The sequence below is a fragment of the Neoarius graeffei genome, chromosome 6 (genome assembly GCF_027579695.1).
Source record: "Neoarius graeffei isolate fNeoGra1 chromosome 6, fNeoGra1.pri, whole genome shotgun sequence".
Taxonomy (NCBI): domain Eukaryota; kingdom Metazoa; phylum Chordata; class Actinopteri; order Siluriformes; family Ariidae; genus Neoarius; species Neoarius graeffei.
Genome location: NC_083574.1, coordinates 68850128 through 68871618, shown reverse-complemented (window position 1 = coordinate 68871618; position 21491 = coordinate 68850128). Strand labels below are relative to the sequence as shown.

Genomic DNA, 21491 nt, shown 5'->3' with positions numbered 1-21491 from the left:
TTACACAACATGCCAATCACTTTAAAGGTGAAAATTGGTGTTCTATTGTGACACAAACAATAATTAAGATGAGAAAAATAACAGAAATCTGGAGTGTGCATAGGTATTCACCCCCCAAAGTCAATACTTTCTAGAGCCACCTTTTGATGCAGTTAACAGCTGAAAGTCTCTTGGGGTATGTCTCGATTAACTTAGCACATCAAGTCACTGGGATTTTTGTCTATTCCTCAAGGCTAAACTGCTCCAACTCCTTCAAGTTCAATGGGTTGCATTGGTGTACCATGATCTTCAAGTTATGCCACAGATTCTCAATTGGATTGAGGTCTGGGCTTTGATTAAGTCATTCCAAGGCATTTAAATGTTTCCCTTTAAACCATTCCAGTGTAATTTTAGCAGTATGTTTAGGGTCATAGTCCTGCTGGAACATGAACCTTCATCCCAGTCTCAAACCTCTGGCTGACTCAAACAGGTTTACCTCCAGAATTGCCCTGTAATTATTGTCATCCACCTTTCCTGTCCCTGCAGATGAAAAATATCCCCACAGCATGATGCTGCCATGACCATGCTTCACTATAGAAATGGTGTTCTCAGGATGTTGGGTTTGCACCACACATGGCATTTCCAATGATGACTAAAAAGATCAATTTTAGTTTCATTTGACCAGAGAATTTTCTTCCCTGTGTTTTGGGGAGTCTGACACATGCTGATGGGCAAACTCCAAATGTGTTTTCTTAAGCAGTGGCTTTTTTTCGGGCTACTTTTCCATAAAGCCCCACTCTGTGGAGTGTACAGCTTAAAGTGGCCAGATGGACAGATACCCCCATCTCCACTGTGGATCTTTGCAGCTCCTTCAGTGTTACTTTTGGTGTCTTTGTTGCCTCTCTGATTAATGTCCTCTTTGCCCAGTCTGTGAGTTTTGGTTGGCAACCTCCTCTTGTCAGGTTTGAAGAGGTGCCATATTCTTTCCATTTGCTATAATGAATTTAATCATGCTCCCTGGGATATTCAAAGTTTGGGAGATATATATACTTTTTTGTTTCTAACAGAAGTCTGATCTGTACTTCACAACTTTGTCTCTGATCTGATTGGTGTTCTCATTGGTTTTCATGTTTGCTTAGTAGTGTTGCAGAGTCAGGGTCCTTCCAGAACAGATTGATTTATACAGACATCATGTGACAGCTCATGTGACACTTTGATTGCACACAGGTGGATCTTAATCTTAATAAACCTCACTGACAGGCTGCAGCATGTCAGGCTGAAGGACATCATGTCTGATACTGTGATTAGCAGCACCGGAGCACCCCAGGGCATTGTGCTGGCCCCTCTTCTCTTCACCCTGTACACCGCAGACTTCTGCTACAACTCGGAGCTGTGCCACATTCAGAAGTTCGCCAGTGACACAGCCATTATGAGGTGTATCAGGGATGACTGAGAGGAGGAGTATAGGAGCCTGGTGAGGGACTTTGCTGCTTGGTGCAGCAGGAACCATCTGCAGCTCAACACCTCAAAGACCAAGGAGCTGGTCATTGATTTTGGGAGGTCCAGAACAAGGTCACAACCAGTTCTGATCAAGGGAGTCAAGGTGGAGGCTGTGGATTCCTACAAGTACCTCGGGCTGTGGCTGGACAGCAAGCTGGACTGGACTTGCAACACCAACCACCTGTATAGGAAGGGATAGAGCAGGCTGTACTTCCTGAGGAGGCTGCAGTCCTTTAACATCTGCAGGAAACTCCTGTGGATGTTCTATCAGTCCATGGTCGCCAGTGTCCTGTTTTACACTGTGGTGTGCTGGGGGGGCAGCACATCCAAGAAGGACACATCCAGGCTGGACAAACTGATCAGGCAGGCCGGCTCTGTGGTCAGCATGAAGGTGGACTCTTTGGTGACCGTGGCAGAGAAGACGACTATGGACAAAATACTGAACATCAGGGATGATTCCAGTCACCCTCTGCACACTGTCATCAGCAACCAGAGGAGCCTGTTCAGTGATGGAATGCTTCTTCCCAAGTGCAGGACTAACAGACTTAAAACCTCCTTTGTCTCTCATGCCATCAGACTATACAACTCCTTTCTGGGGGAGGAGGGGTAACAGGAGGACAGAGGGCGGGAAGGAGCAGTAGCCTAGCCTGACAATAAACAATACTGGACAATGTGCAATATAATGTGCAATACCTCTTCCGTTGGCCCTTTTTTCCCCCCTCTTCCCCATATTCTTATTCTTTTTTTATATTTGTATATGCAAATACCTAATTTAATTTATCTAGAAGTTTTTTCTCTATTTCTATTCTCTGTTTATCCTGTAATGATGCTACTGGAATTTTAATTTCCCTGAGGGAACCCGCCCAAAAGTAAAGTTCTTATCTAATCTAATCTAATAATTCTGTGACTTAAGTGAATTGGTTGGACCAGCTCTGATTTAGGGGTTTCATACGAAAGGGGGTGAATACCTGTGCACACTCCAGATTTCTGTTTTTTCATCTTAATTATTGTTTGTGTCACAAAAAATATGCACCTTTAAAGTGGTAGGCATGTTGTTTAAATCAAATGGTGCTAACCCTCCAAAAATCCATTTTACTTTCATCTGGTAATGCAACAAAACAGGACAAACACCAACGGGGATGAATACTTTTGCGAGACACTATGTGAGATTAGTGTGTTTATCAATGTGTGCATATTGCTTATCAGTAAGGCTACAATTCATAAAGTAGATGTTTTTGCAAAAAGCTCCTTTTGGCACTGTTCCTCACTAGGGAAGAGGGGGGAAGCTTAGACCAGAATGAAATTCATAATGGTTTAGTGCTACTTGGTGCTGATCTGTGTTGGATAATCTGATTTGGAGGAACCCTTTCCAGTTAAGGGCAGACTTTCTATTTTAGCAGGCTTATGATAGAATTCTGAATGCTAATATCTTTAGTCACTTGGTATAATAGACAACCATGCCTGCCCAGAGTCAGAAAGTATCAGCCACCACTGAAATAGATATCATCCATTACAAACACAATAATCTTTGTCTCTCTTAGTCTCTGTCTAATTTTCAATTAGTTCTTCTATCTCTATGCCTTTCTTTCACTGACCTGGCATCTTTTCTGAATTGTAGAAGCACTGGATGGGGATCTTCACAGCTTTCTGCTTCACACCCTACCACAATCTGTAGGACAAAATGTATTTAACAATAAATTTGAGGAAAAAATAGTAATATGGTAAGTTTACATATACTCATCATGGGCATAAATATCATGCCAGTATTGGGCTTTCAATGATTTCTTCGACCGGTTCTTTTTCTGGGGCAGAATGACTGCACAACATACATCTTTAATAGGGGGAAAAATGAATTTGAAATGAAAAGCATGAACACAAGGTCAAAAATATATGTACAGTACAACTAATAACCCTTAGCAATGTCACCTTGATCAGATGCTTTTGATAGCCATCAACAAGATTCTGGCAGAATTCTAGTTGGATATTTAACTACTCTTTTTGGAAGAATTGGTAGAGTTAAAATATTGTAAATTTGTTGGTGTCCTGGCATAGACCTGAGCTTTATACATGGTCCACATATTTTCAAGAAGGCCATTCCAAAGGCTGAATTTTAGCCTGTTTTATCCATTCCATAACCAGCTTTGATGTGTGTTTGGGGTCATAATCCTGTTGGAACAACTAATGTCCAAGTTTCAACTGTCTAGCTAATGGTTTAAGGTTATGCTGAAGAATTCTGAGGTAGTCCTCCTTCATTATTCAATTCACTCTGTGCAAAGAACAAAGTTCCACTGGCAACAAAACAGCCCCAGACAATGATACTACTACCATCATGCTTAACAGTTGTTACATTATTCCTCTGTACCTCTGGTCATTGTGGTTAAACAACACAATCTTTTTTTCAACTAACCATAAAGCTTTCCTCCAGAAGGCTTTTTCCTTTTCCATGTGTAAACTTTAGGTGAGCTTGAAGGTGTCAAATTTGGAGCAACGGCTTCTGGCTTTGATGCCAACCTCCCAGTCCCTTGGGACATAAAACTTGCTTGACTGTAGATAGTGACACTGGTGTTCCAACAGTTTCCAGTTCATGGCAGACATGTGCCAAGATAGTTCCTGGGTTATTCCTGACCATCTGAACCAACTTTCTTCACCAGTTGTTCAATAAATTTCAGTTAGTGCCTTATCCTTTTTTCCTGTGTCATTCTACTTTATTGCACATAACTTCTTATAGATTGGAATATGATTTCTTTTTATCCATCCATCCATTATCTGTAGCCATTTATCCTGTTCTCCAGGGTCGCAGGCACGCTGGAGCCTATCCCAGCTGACTATAGGTGAGAGGTGGGGTACACCCTGGACGAGTCGCCAGGTTATCGCAGGGCTGACATGGAGACAAACAACCATTCACTCCTATGGTCAATTTAGAGCCACCAATTAACCTAACTTGCATGTCTTTGGACTGTGGGGAAAACCGGAGCACCCGAAGGAAACCCATGCATACATAGGGAGAACATGCAAACTCCACACAGAAAGGCCCTCACCGGCCGCTGGGCTCGAACCTAGGACCTTCTTGCTGTGAGGCAACAGTGCTAACCACTACACCACCATGCCACCCCCATTTCTTTTTATGTGTAATGTATATTTTTACATGAATACCAATGTCCACTCAACATTTCATGTGAAGAGCTGCACTGGAAACACTGGAGGCTGGTGGTGTGTATGTGTGTGTGTGTTTTTATATATATATATATATATATATATATATATATATATATATATATATATATATATATATATATATATATATATATAAAATATATTTTTTGGGGGGGTGTTAGAGTGAATAATATCTGCAAATATACTCTAATATACAGCTCTGGGGGAGGGGGAATAAACCCAAAGAGACCACTGAAAAATTGTCAGTTTCCCTGGTTATAGGCATGTGTTTGAGGAACATGAACATTTTTGTTTTATTCCATAAACTACTGACAACATTTTCCCCAAATTCCACATAAAATATTGTCACATAGAGCACTTATTGCAGAAAATGACAACTGGTCAAAATAATAAAAAGATGAAGTGTTTTTCAGATGTTGAATAATGCATAGAAATCAAGATCATATTCAATTTTAAACAACACAGTACTAATGTTTGAACTTAGGATGAGTTCAGAAATCAATATTTGCTGTAATAAAAATGACATTTAATCACAGTTTTCATGTGTCTTGGCATGCTTTCCATCAGTCTTTCACATTGCTCTTGGGTGACTTTATGCCACTCCTGGTGCAAAAATTCAGTCAGCTCAGCTTTGTTTGATGGCTTGTGACCATCCATCTTCCTCTTGCTCACATTCCAGAGGTTTTCAGTGGGGTTTAGGTCTGGAGATTGGGCTGGCCATGGCAAAGTCTTGATCTTATGGTCCTCCATCCACACCTTAATTGAAGTGGGATGGAGCATTGTCCTGCTGGAAAACCCAATCCTGAGAGTTGGGGAACATTGCCAGAGCAGAATGAAGCAAGTTTTCTTCCAGAATAACCTTGGACAAGGATTGATTCATGTGTCCTTCACAAACAAAAATCTGTTCCATTCCAGCCTTGCTGAAGCACCCCCAGATCACCACTGATCCTCCAACAAATTTCATAATGTGTGTGAGACATTGTCTAGTAGGCCTTTCCAGGTATCCATCTAACCATTAGATGATGAGGTGATGGGGAAAAGCTGAAAATTGGACTCATCAGAGAAGATGACCTTACTCCAGTCCTCTATGGTCCAATCCTTATGGTCTTTAGGAAATCTCAGCCTGGCTCATCTTTGCTTCTTATTGATGAAGGGCTTTTTTTTCTCGCTTTGTATGACTTCAACCCCATCGGAAGGAGCCTGTTTCGAACTGTCCTTGCCATGCACTTAACCCCAGCTGGCATTTGCCATTCTTTCTGTAGGTCACCTAATGTCATCAAACTGTTGTTGAGTGACATTCAAAAGAGTTGACAATCATCCCAGTCAGTGGAGTAAGGTACTACTACCACTGGTTTTGCCATCCTAACTGGTTTTATTGCAAGATGATAGTGATGAACACAGCAGTGGTTTTTATTAAATAAGATTTGGTTCAGGTGATTACCTAATCTGTACCTTATTAGGTAAAATGAGGTGTGCTTGTGTTGGAATTCCAGCACAGACACTGGAATGAAATGGCTGTCATACATAGAAATGCTGATTTAAGAAAAAAAAAAAAGGAAGTGGTCTTGTATTTTTTTTCCAGACCTGTATAATTTAAGTTTATAAATAATTTTGGCATTTGAATATAAACTGTGTTTCATCTAAACAACAAACAGGACACAGAAAAGTTGTAATCCTTTTGTTCAAAGCAAATAAACACACAACTTACAGTTTTGTCATGCCCTTTTGTGTAATTTGTGCTTTGATTAGACAATGTGTGCTCAGTCTATTAAATTTCAGTTTCACCTCCAAATATATTTTAGAAGAAAAATTATGATAGAGTAAAAACTCCACTTTGTTCACGCTCACTAAATGTGTGACTGAGTGTCACGTACTTCCTGGTGACATATTACAGAAACCTCACAAAATGGGCCCATTGGAGCTCAAAACTATGTGAGTGTGTGACGCTGTGTAATCTCATGACATGACTGTCGCTGATTGGCTGCATGAACCTACAGCAGAGTATCCCTGCCTGCAGCAGTAGGCTCATTACAGTTAGCCCACAGTCTTGCTTCATATCATTGTGTTTTTTTTTTTTATTTGTATGACTGCTAGTGATTCTGACACGCACACACACACACACACCAGAAATAATTCTCTTTAAAACTTATATTAACCACAGACAAGATTACGTGGATGCTCAAAAGATTAAACCTTAGATTGATTTTTATTTTATCTTTGAAAGACAGGGGGCTTAGTCCTGCTAGCCCACTGATACAAGCCACACCTGACTGGAAATATCCATCCATCCGTCCATCCATTATCTGTAGCCACTTATCCTGTCCTACAGGGTAGCAGGCAAGCTGGAGCCTATCCCAGCTGACTATGGGCGAGAGGCAGGGTACACCCTAGACAAGTTGCCAGGTCATCACAGGGCTGACACATAGACACAGACAACCATTCACACTCACATTCACACCTACGGTCAATTTAGAGCCACCAATTAGCCTAACCTGCATGCCTTTGGACTGTAGGGGAAACTGGAGCACCCAGAGGAAACCCATGCAGACACAGGGAGAGCATGCAAACTCCACACAGAAAGGCCCTCATTGGCCACTGGGCTCAAACCCAGGACCTTCTTGCTGCGAGGCGACAATGCTAACCACTGCACCACCATGCCGCCCTGACTGGAAATATGTTTAATAGAAAAATAATTGACATGTTGAATACATACTTCCTTGACTGTATGGATATTGTTTGGGGAGGAAGGAAATTTTGACAAAGGGTGCATTAACCTCCTGTTTCAAAAAAGCAATGTGAATTTGGTTTTCCATGATGCAGGTTCTTTAACCTTCTTCTCTTCTTATCTATAACATATAAGGCATTTAAAATTTGCTCCCAAAATTAGGCCGAACTTATCTTTATCTTTGAGTAAAATTGTATGTAAATGTCCATATAAGCCAATCCAAACAAAAACATTCCAGCAAATTTACAATTTTTTTTGGAAACAGTGGTTTTCTTAATAATCATGTGTGTATGTTGATGAATGCCAATCACATGTGAATTACAAGGCATGTACACACCACGGTGTCAGCAAGGCAAAGTATTCTATCAGTCAGGTGAAGTATACTTTTAGGCAGATGCAGATTGAAGGGACTGGAGACAGATGTATGTGCAGAAGAGAGTCTTTATTAAAAAGAAACAGGCATACAGTATAATCCAAAACAGCAGGCTGTAATCAAATCGAGGAACAGGCAAAAGGGTTGGACAAGGCATGAACAGGCTAAACAGGGCTAGACAATATTGAAATCAAAAATACTGGACAGGAATCAGGATAACAACATGACAACAAGGTTTGGTAATAGCACAATACTTTGCGAAGTGAATGAGTACTGAACATCCTTATATGAGAACATTGATTGTGCCTTAATCTGAGGCAGGTGTCAGTCATTAGAGGCATTTGCTGTTCAGAGTGCATGTGAGAGTCAGTTCATTGCATGCACTGTTCAGAGTGCTCATGAAAGTCTGTTGTGCATGCCAATGTGCGCAGGTGTGACAGAAACCCTCCCCCAAAGAGCTCCCTCTGGGAACTTAAACCCATTTCCAATGGTCCCAGGGATGAGGGCCTAGAGCTGGATGCCATGCCATCGGCACTCTGCTCTTGGCAGATGTGGCACCAAATTCTCAGCTCAAGTGGGGGCTTGGGCTCAGGCTCTGGACAGGACATGGTCTTGAGCATAGGTTTGGGCTCTGGACAGGACTTGGACTTGGGCTTTAGATAGGACTTGGGCCCTGGACTGGACATGACCTCTGGGCAGGACCTGGACATGGGCTCTGGACAAGACTTGGGCTCTAGGCTGGACATGGGCTTGAGCTCTGAACAGGACTTAGACTCAGGCTTTGGACAAAACTTGGGCTTGGGCTCTGGACAGGACAAGGGTTCAGGTTCTGGGCTAGTCAGGGACTTTGCTCTGGATTGGACATGGACTCTGGGCAGGACCTGGATATGGGCTCTGGATAAGACTTGGGCTCTAGGCAGTGCATGGATGAAGGCTCAAGTTCTGGACTGGACATGGGCTATGAAAAGGACATGGGCTGTAGACAGGACCTGTGCTGGGCATAGGCTTGGGTTCCAGGCTAGTCATGGACTTGGGATCGGGACTAGGCATAGGCTCTGTCTGATCACCACTCTTGGCCTTGTCGAGGCCAGGTGGCAGGACGGTGACATCTTCAAAGATGGGTGGCAAGATGGCAATGTCTTCAAAGCCAGACAGCAGGGCGGCGATTTTTTTCAAAGCTGGGTGGTGGGACAGTGATGAGCTTGCCTCCAAACCCAGGCAACAGGGTAAAGAGCTCATCTTCATAGCCAGGTGGCAGGGTGAAAAGCTTGTCTTCACTGAAATCTGGGGCAGAGGCTGCCCTGTCGGCCTCTGGTCCCGATTCTGGAACTGGCTGCAGAGCAGAGGCCACCCTATTGGCCTCTGGCACTGGTTCTGGAACTGACTGTGGAGCAGAGGCTGTCCTGTTGGCCTCTGGCATTGGTTCTTGAATGGGCTGCAGAGCAGAGGCCACCCTTTCGGCCTCTGGTGCTGGTTCTGGAACTGGCTGTGGAGCAGAGGCCACCCTTTTGGCCTCTGGCTCTGGAACTGGAACAGAGGCCACCCTGTTGGGCTCTGGGACTGACTCTGGAGCTGGTTCTGGAACTGGTTGTGGAACTGATTCTGCAACTGAGGCCTGTGGAAGGAGCACTGGAGTGACAGCCTCCTCCGCTGCTGCTGATGCTGCAACAGCCACTGGAAGGAGCTCTGGAGTGACAGCCTCCTCTACTGTATTGGCCTCTGGAGTTTTAGCTGCCCCCCACAAAAACAAACAAACAAACAAACAAAAAAACGGGGATCCTCCTTCTCCAGGTTCTCAAACAAGTAGCAGAGCATGGCATGAAATGACTGGGAGATACGGAGGTATGGGTGTTCCACTCACATCAGGTATTCAGCCCATCGGCATGCTTGTCCTGTGAGCCATTGAATCGTGCAGCCCACCCAGACGGGCTCTGGAAGCTTGGGCTCCACCAGGTCAGAACAAAAAAGCATACATTGCAATGTTTATCCCTCTGGGTGATATTCCTCCAAATCACAGGGTGCCGGGGTGTCCAACCCAAGTTGCTGCCAGAAAAATATAGATACAGGTAGAGGCACAGAAACCCAGGCATGGTGTTGAGCAGAGTGCCGGTTCTCTTCTGCTACATCCATGGTCTGATGAAGTATTATGTCAGCAAGTCGAAGTATTCTATCAGTCAGGTGAAGTATACTTTCAGGAGGATGCAAGTTGAAGGGAGTGGAGATGGATGTATGTGTAGAAGAGAGTCTTTATTAAAAAGAAACAGGAAACAGGCATATAATCCAAAATGGCAGTCTGTAATCGAATCAAGCAACAGGCAAAGGGTTGGGCAAGGCAGGAAGAAGTTAAAAAGGGCAAGACAACATCGGAATCAAAAATACAGGACAGGAATCAGGAAACCAGGAGAACACCACAACAAGGCTCAGTAATTCTTTCTTCTTAATGTGTCACTCGCAACACAATACTTCACAAAGTGAAGGAGTACTGAGCATCCTTATGAGTGTGCTGATTGCGCCTTAATCCGAGCCAGCTGTCAGTCATTAATGGCGTGCACTGTTCACAGCTCATGTGAGAGACAGTTGGTTGTGCACACTGTTCAGAGCACACATGAGAGAAAGTCTGTTGCATGTGCCAAAGCGTGTGGGTGTGACACATGGCTAATGTTCATTTGGTGATGCCCAAAAAATGCCATAAAAGCTAAAATTCACAGAGCTGAAATAAGCCAAGCATAAGTCAAAAATGGGCTTTCTCCGAAGCCTGTGAAAAATCTTACTCACATCTATGTTTATAATATAAATAAAAGTCGTGTATCTCAAACAATTACAATATCATGAAAAAGTTAAATATTTTCCACCAGTTATTGAAGAAACTGAAAATATATTCTAGACTCATTACACATAAACTAACTTGTTTCAATCATTTTTCTGTTTAAATTTTGATAATTAGGGCCTATGGTGCAAAAAAAAGGCTAGACTTGTGGCAGTGTGGGCAGTGGCTAAACTTGGCTTGGAGCCGGTCTAGAATGGAGAAGTAAGACGATTCCTTCCCTCCACTAGTCTGAGTGAACGCCTTAGGCAAGCGTTAGCACACTCTTAGCCTCCCTGGCCAGGGTTACGTCAAATCGGCGGCTCTTCCAGCCAACGGCAGTTCAGTCTGTCAACTCGGCGGCTGCTCTGGCAAATGGCAGTTCAGTTTGTCAACCTGGCGGCTGCTCTGGCAAATGGCAGTTCAGTTTGTCAACCTGGCGGCTGCTCTGGCAAACGGCAGTTCAGTCTGTTAACCCGGCAGCTGTTCTGGCAAACAGTAGTTCAGTTTGTCAATTCGGCAGCTGTTCTAGCATCTGCAACGTGTGCTTCCTACGACTGTGTCAGCTTTGCTGTCCCATCGTGTATCAGGCAGCACTCACCAAGGGACACTTTTTCATGCCATTAAGTGTCAACTTTCATAGGCACAGCCCCACAATTTTATGATGAGTTTGTCAAGAATGTCTCTAGAGAATACTACTGCGTCCGAGGGAACCAACGCGCCACAATCTATGGCGGTGGCAAGAAATAGGCGAAGTCCATATGAGAATGCTATATCAGCCAATGAATCAGATAAGACGTTCAATCCTCTTAGGAGAAGAAAGTATTTAAACATTGCAGCATGGAATGTCCACAGTACTAATGACAGCGATACAGGCATCAGACCTGAACGTGCAACAGCCATCATCTGCAAAGAACTTGAAAAGTCAGAAATTGACATCTGTGCACTCAGTGAGGTTAGACGCCCTGGCTCCGGTAATATCAAGGAGAAAAGCCATACCATCTTTTGGAGTGGCGGAGTAGACAAGACTGTTGGTGGCGGCTTCGCAGTCTTTAACAAATTGGGTCACATTATCCCAGTTCCTGTCAATGACAGATTAATGACCATCCACATTCAACTCCTTGATGGGAAGTATTTAACACTTATCAGTGTCTATGCCCCCACAATGCAAAGATCTGCAATTGAGAAGGGGTGCTTCTACGAGAAGCTTGGGGAATGTATGGTTGATATGGGTGATAATATCATTGTCTTGGGAGATGTTAATGCCCGGATTAGAAAAGATTGGGAATCCTGGCCATCTGTCATCAGAAAATATGGAGTTGGCAAAATGAATGCCAATGGCTTGATGCTGTTGGTGTTAGGACTAGGACTGTTTTGGCCTCTAGAGGCCGCTGTTATTTCCTTTTCATGTCGTGTTTATTTTGGCCTCTAGAGGCCGCCACTGTTCCTGTGTTTTGTGTTTGTGTTAATTGCCTAATTATCTTCACCTGTGTCCTTAATTAGTTTGTCTATTTATACCCCTGAGTTCAGTCCTCTTGTCACGGAGTCTTTGTGCTGTTATGTTTATCTCCAGTTTCCTTTGTACTGTGTTTTTTGATCTTCCTAGCTTTTGTATTTTTGCACTTTGCTTTTCTTTTGGATTATACTCTTTGGTTTTTTTGTTGTCTTTTGTTTTGCCCTGTATATAGTGTATATAGTTTAAATAAACCTTTTGATTCTTTTTCTACTTCCGCCTCACGCCTCTGCATTTGAGTCATCCCCCTGGTGGCCTAGTGGGGGTTTGCTGGATTATCACACCAACGAACCAGGTTCGAATCCCAGCAAAACCCTAACAGAAAGACTCCGTCATGACCGACTCAGCAGAGGCTGCTTCAACTGTCTACCCGGCCAATCTTCAGGGAATTATGGCAGCTTTGACACGCTTCGGAGCGACCATGGACGCTCATGGACGTACGCTCACCAGCCAACGTGAGGCCCTCGCTCGCCACGAGGAACTGCTTCAGCAAATTGGGAAAACCCTGGCACAGCTGACATCTCTGCCTGCATCTCCTGCTCCTGATCCAGTTCCTGCTCCTGATCCAGCTCCCACTCCTGCTCCAGTGCCTCCTGCAATGCTGCCTTCTTCACCTCGCGAACCCAGCCTTCCTGCACCACAGAGGTATGACGGCAAGCACAGTGAGTGCCGAGAGTTCCTTACCCAGTGTCAACTCACCTTTGAGCTTCAGCCTACCACCTACACTACGGATCGCCGCAAGATTGCCTTTGTGATCACCTTATTAGCTGGTAAGGCGCGAGCCTGGGCTACTGCTATCTGGCAAAGACAGGGACCTGAGTGCTTTGATTTCCAGCTGTTTTCTGAAGAGATGCTTCGGGTCTTCGATCAGGCAGACATCAGTACCGACGCAGCCCGAAAGCTCATGTCCATCCGGCAAGGAGGAAGCGTCGCAGATTACGCCATCTCGTTCCGAACACTCGCAGCAGTAAGTGGATGGAACGAGACTGCCCTGGTGTCAGCCTTCCACCATGGTCTGTCTGACCCCATCAAGGACGGTCTGGCCTCTATTGGATGCCCAAGTGACCTCGAAACCCTCATCTCACATGCTATTCGTCTGGACAACAGGATGAGAGAACGCCACCAAGCCTTGAGCCCCCCCAGCCTCCCTACCTCTACCTGGAGACCGTCTACCTCCTTCAGTGACTGTCCAGAACCCATGCAAGTGGGTCGTACTCGCCTCTCCGCATCTGAGAGGGAGCGCAGAAGGAGGGACAAGTGCTGCATCTACTGTGGCAAGCCTGGTCACTTCCGAGCATCATGTCCCGAACTCTTGGGAAACGGACCGCCCCGTCCAGCCGAGGGAGGGTTGTGACGGGGCCTACCCTCTCTCCCGGACTCCCTGGCCAAGGAATCTACATCCCGGTCTCCATCTCCTGGGGTGAGTCTGTCCACTCTTGTCAAGCTTTGATAGACTCAGGGGCGGCTGGGAACTTTATGGATATTCACTTCGCCCAAAGCATCAATATACCTACTGCACCTCTTGAAGTCCCTCTGTCTGTGTCTGCCCTCGATGGCCAAGCGTTAGGTGATGGAAGAGTCACTCAAGTTACTTCTCCAGTCTTCCTCCAGTCTCAAGGTCACAAGGAAGAAATATCCCTGCACCTGATTCCTTCACCTGAGTTCCCAGTTATTCTAGGCCTTCCTTGGCTTACTCGCCACAACCCTCGCATAGACTGGGTAACAAGCCAGGTTGTGGAATGGGGCCCTGCATGCCATACCTCTTGTCTGCTCTCTAGCTCTCCTGTGTCTCCTGCCGAGCCCCCTGATCTCACCGAGTTATCTCAAGTTCCCACAGAGTACTGGGATTTCAAGGAGGTATTCAGCAAGAGCAGGGCCGCCGTTCTTCCTCCGCACCGGGCCTACGACTGTGCCATCGACTTGCTCCCTGGGACTACCCCTCCTCGTGGCAGACTGTTTTCACTCTCTCAGCCAGAACGCAAGGCCATGGAGGAATACCTCAAAGATGCCCTGGTCTCTGGGTTTATTCGACCCTCCACTTCACCTGCTGGAGCCGGCTTCTTCTTTGTCGGCAAGAAGGATGGGGGGCTCCGACCATGTATTGATTACAGGGGCCTGAATAAGATCACTGTGCGCAACCGATATCCCCTTCCGCTGATGTCCACAGCTTTCGACCTGCTCCAAGGCGCCACCGTCTTCACCAAGTTGGACCTACGGAACGCATACCACCTCATCCGTATCCGACAGGGAGACGAGTGGAAGACTGCCTTTAACACCCCGTCTGGGCACTACGAATACCAGGTGATGCCCTTCGGACTCACCAACGCACCAGCTGTTTTTCAGGCCCTAATCAACGACGTCTTAAGGGACATGATTAACCTATACGTTTTTGTCTACCTCGACGACATCCTTATCTTTTCCAAGACCGTGCAGGAGCACCGCCACCATGTCCGCCAGGTTCTCCAGAGGCTGCTACAGAACAATCTGTTCGCCAAGGCCCAGAAATGCGAATTTCATGTTCCCGAGGTCTCCTTTCTGGGATTTATTGTACGGACAGGCCAACTCCAAATGGACCCTGCCAAGACCCTGGCCGTCCGGGATTGGCCTACTCCCAAGTCCGTTAAGGAGGTTCAGCGGTTCTTAGGATTCGCTAACTTCTACCGCAAGTTCATCAGGAACTTCAGTTTTGTGGCAGCACCCATGTCTGACCTCACCAAAGGGACAGGTGGATCTTATGGCTGGTCTCCTCAGGCAGAAAAGGCGTTCAAAGACCTCAAGGACCGCTTCTGCACGGCACCCATTCTGGTTCTCCCGGACACCTCCCAACCATTCATCGTGGAGGTGGACACCTCGGACAGTGGTGTCGGCGCGGTGCTCTCTCAACGTTCGGAAGGAAAGCTGCACCCCTGCGCTTACTTCTCCCACCGCCTGAGTCCTGCTGAGTCCCGGTACGATGTGGGGGATCGAGAACTGCTAGCGGTCAAACTGGCCCTTGAGGAGTGGAGGCACTGGCTGGAGGGAGCACAACATCCATTCCTGGTTTGGACTGACCACAAGAACCTGGAGTACCTCCAGCAAGCCAAGAGACTGAACCCTCGACAGGCTAGGTGGGCCCTGTTTTTCAGTCGGTTTGACTTCACCCTCTCATACCGCCCCGGCTCCAAGAACACCAAACCTGACGCACTGTCCAGACTGTTCTCTGCCACTAACAGGGAGAATGAAGTCGGGCCTATTATCCCTGTGTCCCGGATTGTGGCCCCTGTCCGCTGGGGTATTGAGGAGGCTGTCCGACGAGCCCAACGCCAGGACCCCGGTCCTGGGACGGGGCCACCAGGCCTCTTGTACGTCCCACATCAAGCCCGGGCCAAGGTTCTCCAGTGGGGTCACTCTTCCCCTCTCACCGCCCACCCGGGAGCTCGGAGGACCCTGGACTTCCTGAAAAGACGCTTCTGGTGGCCTAACATGGAGAAGGAAGTAAGGTCATTTGTCCTGTCCTGTGAGGTTTGCACCAGAACCAAGAACCCACGACAGCGTCCCCAGGGTCTCCTGCATCCTCTGACCATTCCCCGGCGTCCCTGGTCCCACGTGGCAGTCGACTTTATCACGGGTCTCCCTGAGTCACAAGGTAACACGGTCATTTTGGTCTTAGTTGACAGATTCTCCAAGGCCTGCCGCTTCATACCACTGTGCAAACTCCCCTCTGCTCTTGAAACTGCGAAACTTTTGTTTAATCATGTCTTCCGAGTCTTTGGTCTTCCACAGGACATCGTCTCAGACCGAGGGCCCCAGTTCTCCTCCCGAGTGTGGCACGGGTTCTGCAAGGTCATCGGAGCCACTGCCAGCCTCTCCTCTGGGTTTCACCCACAGTCCAATGGTCAGACGGAGAGGCTCAACCAGGACCTGGAAACCACCCTGCGAGGCCTGGCTATGGATAACCCGACATCGTGGAGCACCTGGCTGCCATGGGCGGAGTACGCCCACAACACCCTGCAGTCATCGGCCACCAAGCTGTCGCCATTCCAGTGCCAATTCGGGTTCCAGCCACCTCTGTTCCCGGACCAGGAGGAGGACGCGGGGGTGCCCTCGGTCAACCAATATGTGAGACGGTGTCGCAAGACCTGGAGCAAGGTCAGGAAGACCCTCATACAGACCTCCAGAACCAACCAGACTCAAGCCAACCGCCATAGAAGACCTGCACACGCTTTCCGCCCTGGGCAGCGTGTTTGGCTGTCCACTAAGGACCTTCCACTGCGGGTGGAGAACCGCAAGCTTGCTCCTCGCTACATTGGCCCCTTCAAGGTGGTGCGCAGGGTGAACCCTGTCTCCTACCGGCTCCAGTTGCCCCGGACTCTGAGGATCAACCCCACTTTCCATGTTTCCCTGTTACGGCCCGTACTGACATCTACGTATGCCCCTGCCCCTAGGAACCCCCCACCCCCCCGCATCTTCCAGGGGCAGACTGTGTTCACTGTGAATCGCCTGCTTGACTCCCGCCGGGTCCGCGGCGGGTTGCAATATCTGGTGGACTGGGAGGGCTATGGTCCTGAGGAGCGCTGCTGGGTTCCTGCTCGGGATGTCCTTGATAAAGAACTATGTCGGGACTTCCATTCGGCCCATCCGGATCGCCCTGGGAACGTCAGGAGACGCTCCTAGAGGGGGGGGGTCCTGTTAGGACTAGGACTGTTTTGGCCTCTAGAGGCCGCTGTTATTTCCTTTTCATGTCGTGTTTATTTTGGCCTCTAGAGGCCGCCACTGTTCCTGTGTTTTGTGTTTGTGTTAATTGCCTAATTATCTTCACCTGTGTCCTTAATTAGTTTGTCTATTTATACCCCTGAGTTCAGTCCTCTTGTCACGGAGTCTTTGTGCTGTTATGTTTATCTCCAGTTTCCTTTGTACTGTGTTTTTTGATCTTCCTAGCTTTTGTATTTTTGCACTTTGCTTTTCTTTTGGATTATACTCTTTGGTTTTTTTGTTGTCTTTTGTTTTGCCCTGTATATAGTGTATATAGTTTAAATAAACCTTTTGATTCTTTTTCTACTTCCGCCTCACGCCTCTGCATTTGAGTCATCCCCCTGGTGGCCTAGTGGGGGTTTGCTGGATTATCACACCAACGAACCAGGTTCGAATCCCAGCAAAACCCTAACAGTTGGAGTTCTGCACCCGTTTTAAACTATCAGTTATGGGTACAATATTTCAACTCAGAAACCATCTTAAGAATACCTGGCAGCACATGCGATCCAAACACTGGCATCAGATAGACCACGTACTGGCCGATAAAGAAGCTAGGTGCTTCATAAATGTAGTCAAGGTTGATCCCAAAGCTGACTGTTTCACAGATCACAAGCTCCTTAAATGTAAATGCTCAATAATGGTAAAAAAGAAGAAAAGAGGGTCAAGACCACTGCCTAGACTGGATACTGCAATTAATGCAGAGAAGAAAGAGAAACTGGAAAGATTCTTGAATGAAAATATTCCTGAATGTGAGGTAGCGTGGGACGCTCTGAAAGAAGTTCTTCAAAGTACAACGAGCCATATTTTTGGTAAAAGGAAAGCAAGAAGCGCGGACTGGTTCGACGATCAAGCTAAAGTGATTCAGGCTCTCATCAAAGACAAGAGACGGGATGGTGATAGAGCTGCACTATGAAATGAGATCAGGAGTCTCAAAAACAGTTGGTTTCAGCGTAAAGCAGACAAAGCGGACAAATACGCCAAAGAGAACAACCTCAAAGATTTCTACTGCACCATTAAAGCCATCTATGGTCCAAAGCTGAAAACTCTCAATCCAGTTAAATCGAAAAGTGGAGTACTGCTCTCCTCACCTCATGACATCAAGGACAGATGGATTGAACATTTTGACGAGCTTTTAAACCAAACCACCGAAGTTGATCCGAGCATACTGGATGAGCTGGAACAGTGCTCGGTCAATGTAGAATTTGATGACCCAATCAACATGGATGAAGTGGCAAAGGCTGTCAAAAACATGAAACTCAAGAAGATCTCTGGTCCAGATGGAATAATTCCAGAGATCCTAGTGAATGGTAGATACACCCTGATAAACTTCCTTTGCACCATCTTCAACCTCTTTTGGTCATCAGAAAGCCTACCCGTGGACCTGATCAATGCAATTGTTTGCATTATATTCAAAAAAGGCGACCGTAGTTTTTATGGTAACTACTGTGGTATATCTCTGCTGAGTGTGGTTGGCAAAGTATTCTCCGATATCTTTCTGCAGCGTTTCAAATGTATCGCAGAATGTGTCTATCCTGAATCTCAGTCAGGCTACAGAGAGGGAAGAAGTACAATCAACGGTATCTTCGTTTTGTGACAAATCATGGAAAAATGCAGGGAGCAGCGTCAAAATGTACATATTGCCTTCATTGATTTCACCAAGGCTTTTGACTGCGTTAACCAAGACCTCCTCTTCGTGATCCTACACAAGCTCAGTTGCCCCCCCCAAGTTTGTCCGAGTCATCAAGAAACTCTACTCAGGAGTACATGCCAGACTGTGCATTGATGGGGAACTGTCTGAACCAACAGTGGTGTTGAGCAAGGTTGTAAACTTGCACCTACTCTGTTTGGTATCTACGCAGCTATTATGCTGCTCTTGGCTTTTAAAGACATTGGTTCACAGTCCAGCATCAAAATTCGCTTTAGATACGATGCCGAGCTCTTTGACTTGCGACGACTGAAATCCAAGACCAAGACTCTCACCAGCTATATAAGAGAAGCTCAATATGCAGACAACATTGCAGTGTTCTCCACTGACGGACTAGGTCTACAGTGTTTGTTGTCTGCCTACAGTAGTCTATCAAAGAAGATGGGCCTTTGTATCAACATCCAGAAAACCGAAACAATGAATATTGGTGATCAAGTTGATTTCCATATTGATGGACAGAGATTGCGGGGAGTAGACCGCTTTAAATATCTGGGTAGCTACGTTACTAAAGACTGCAGGTTAGATGCGGAAATCACTGCACGGATTCAAACCACATCAAGCACAATGGGACGGCTCAGGGAAAGGGTTTTTGATTGTAAAGACCTAACAATGGAAACAAAACTCAAAGGTGTATAACCAGTGCATCATCCCCCAGATGACATATGGGAGCGAATCCTGGACTCTCTATCGTAAACATGCAAATCTCCTTAGAACTGTACAACAACGCCATTTTCGATCAATACTTAATATTAAATGGAATGACTTTGTCACAAACGACGAGGTATTGCATCGTGCGAGAGCCACGGACATCGAAACCGCTCTTATCCGAAACAGACTCCACTGGATAGGCCATGTTGCATGTATGCCAGAAGATCGCCCAGTGAAGCAGCTTCTGTATGGAGTCCTGGACAAAAGTTCAAGGAAAGTCGATCGACCTCTATTACAGTATAAAGATACAATCAAGTACATTCTAAAATGTGGATGTGTGCTCCAGTCCTGGTGCAATGCTGTGTATGACAGATGAGCATGGAGGGATCTAGTTGGAAGTGTCAGCTGTAAGATTGACTTTGACAGACAGGCTCTAAATGAGAAAAAGAGGCGAAAACACCACGAAAAGGAAAGAAAGAGGACTGAACCTTAGAGACAATCAATACTTATTTTATTTATTGTGTCATGCCCGTGTCGGGCATGTGGTGTTGTTGCAAAAAAAAACCAAAACAAACAAAAAAAATCTCTCAAAATATGACCATTTCAATTTTGAGCAAACCAGTATAAATACCATGTATCTCTCAGTCTAGTTCAGTACATGCAACCAAAATCATGGGGAAGTCTGCTGAATTGACAGTTGTCCAGAAGACAATCATCAACACCCTCCACAAGGTGGGTAAGCCACAGAAGGTTATTGTTGAAAAGGCTGGCGGGAACAGGTGCACAAGCAACAGGGATGACCAAAGCCTTGAAAGGATTGCAAAGAAAAGTCAATTCAAGAATTTGGAAGCACTTCAGAAGGAGTAGACTGAGGCTGGTGTCATTGCGTCAAGAGCCACCACGCACAGAAGCATTCAGGAAAGGAGCTACAACTATTGCATTCCTCATATCAAGCCACTCCTGAATCAGAGACAACTTCAGAAGTGTTGTAACTGGCATAAGGAGAGAAATAACTTGACTGTATTCCAAAGTCCTCTTTTGCTCAGTCTGCTCAGTGGTCCAAAGTGATATTCATCTCATCTCATTATCTCTAGCCGCTTTATCCTTCTACAGGGTCGCAGGCAAGCTGGAGCCTATCCCAGCTGACTACGGGCGAAAGGCGGGGTACACCCTGGACAAGTTGCCAGGTCATCACAGGGCTGACACATAGACACAGACAACCATTCACACTCACACCTACGGTCAATTTATGGCCCTTTTCCACTACCCTTTTTCAGCTCACTTCAGCTCGCTTCAGCTCACTTCAGCCCGACACGGCTCGCGTTTCGACTACCAAAAACCAGCACGACTCAGCTCGTTTCAGCCCTGCTTAGCCCCCAAAACTCACACCATTTTGGAGTGGGGCTGAAGCGAGCCAAAGCGAGCCGACTGAGGCTGGGGGCGTGAGCAGACACTCCCCTGTGCACTGATTGGTGAGGAGGAGTGTCCTCACATGCCCACACACGCCCCGCGAGCACTCTGGGATCTGTAAACACCGTAAACCCGGAAGGAGAAGAATTACGAATTATGAGAATTTTTGAAGCCTTATGCGCCTCCTCGCCTCATCTATACGCTCTTGCCAGTATCTGTTGGCGTTGTCGGTGACAACAAGCCACAGCACCAAGACCAGCAACACTAACGACTCCATGTCCTCCATGTTTATTGTTTACTATTCGGGTTGTGAGACTACCGCTTAAAAGCTCACTGATGTCACTGTTTGCGCTGCTTAACGACATCACCTGACGTCCACCCACTTTCGCTAACTCCACCCAATGTGTCCACCCACTTCCAGCCAGCATGGTTCAGCGCGGTTGTAGTCGAAATGCAACTCCAACAGCCCCGCTCAGCTCGACTCAGCACGGCACGGCTCAGCCCGACTCAGCCGTGTTTGTAGTGGAAAAGCGGCATTAGAGTCACCAGTTAACCTAACCTGCATGTCTTTGGACTGTGGGGGAAACCGGAGCACCCGGAGGAAACCCACGCGGACACGGGGAGAACATGCAAACTCCACACAAAAAGGCCCTCGCCGGCCCCCGAACCCAGGACCTTCTTGCTGTGAGGCGACAGTGCTAACCACTACACCACCATGCCGCCCTCCAAAGTGATATTTTCAGATGAAAGTAAATTTTGCATTTCATTTGGAAATCAACATCTGAGAGTCTGGAAGAAGAGTCGAGAGGCACAGAATCCCAGGTGTTTCAAGTCCAGTGTGAAGTTTCTGCAGTCTGTGATGATTTGGGGTGCCATGTCATTTGCTGGTGTTGGTCCACTGTTTCCTGTCAAGTCCAAAGTCAATGAGGC

General features: G+C 46.4%; 1 protein-coding gene across 1 annotated transcript in view; it reads right to left on the bottom strand.

Moving 5' to 3' along the window:
- Positions 1 to 21491, bottom strand: part of LOC132888311 (reelin-like) — a 1389809-nt gene that overhangs the window by 85346 nt on the left and 1282972 nt on the right. The window contains 1 exon segment of the mRNA XM_060924376.1: positions 3075 to 3148. Coding sequence (XP_060780359.1) covers positions 3075 to 3148 — 74 coding nt within the window.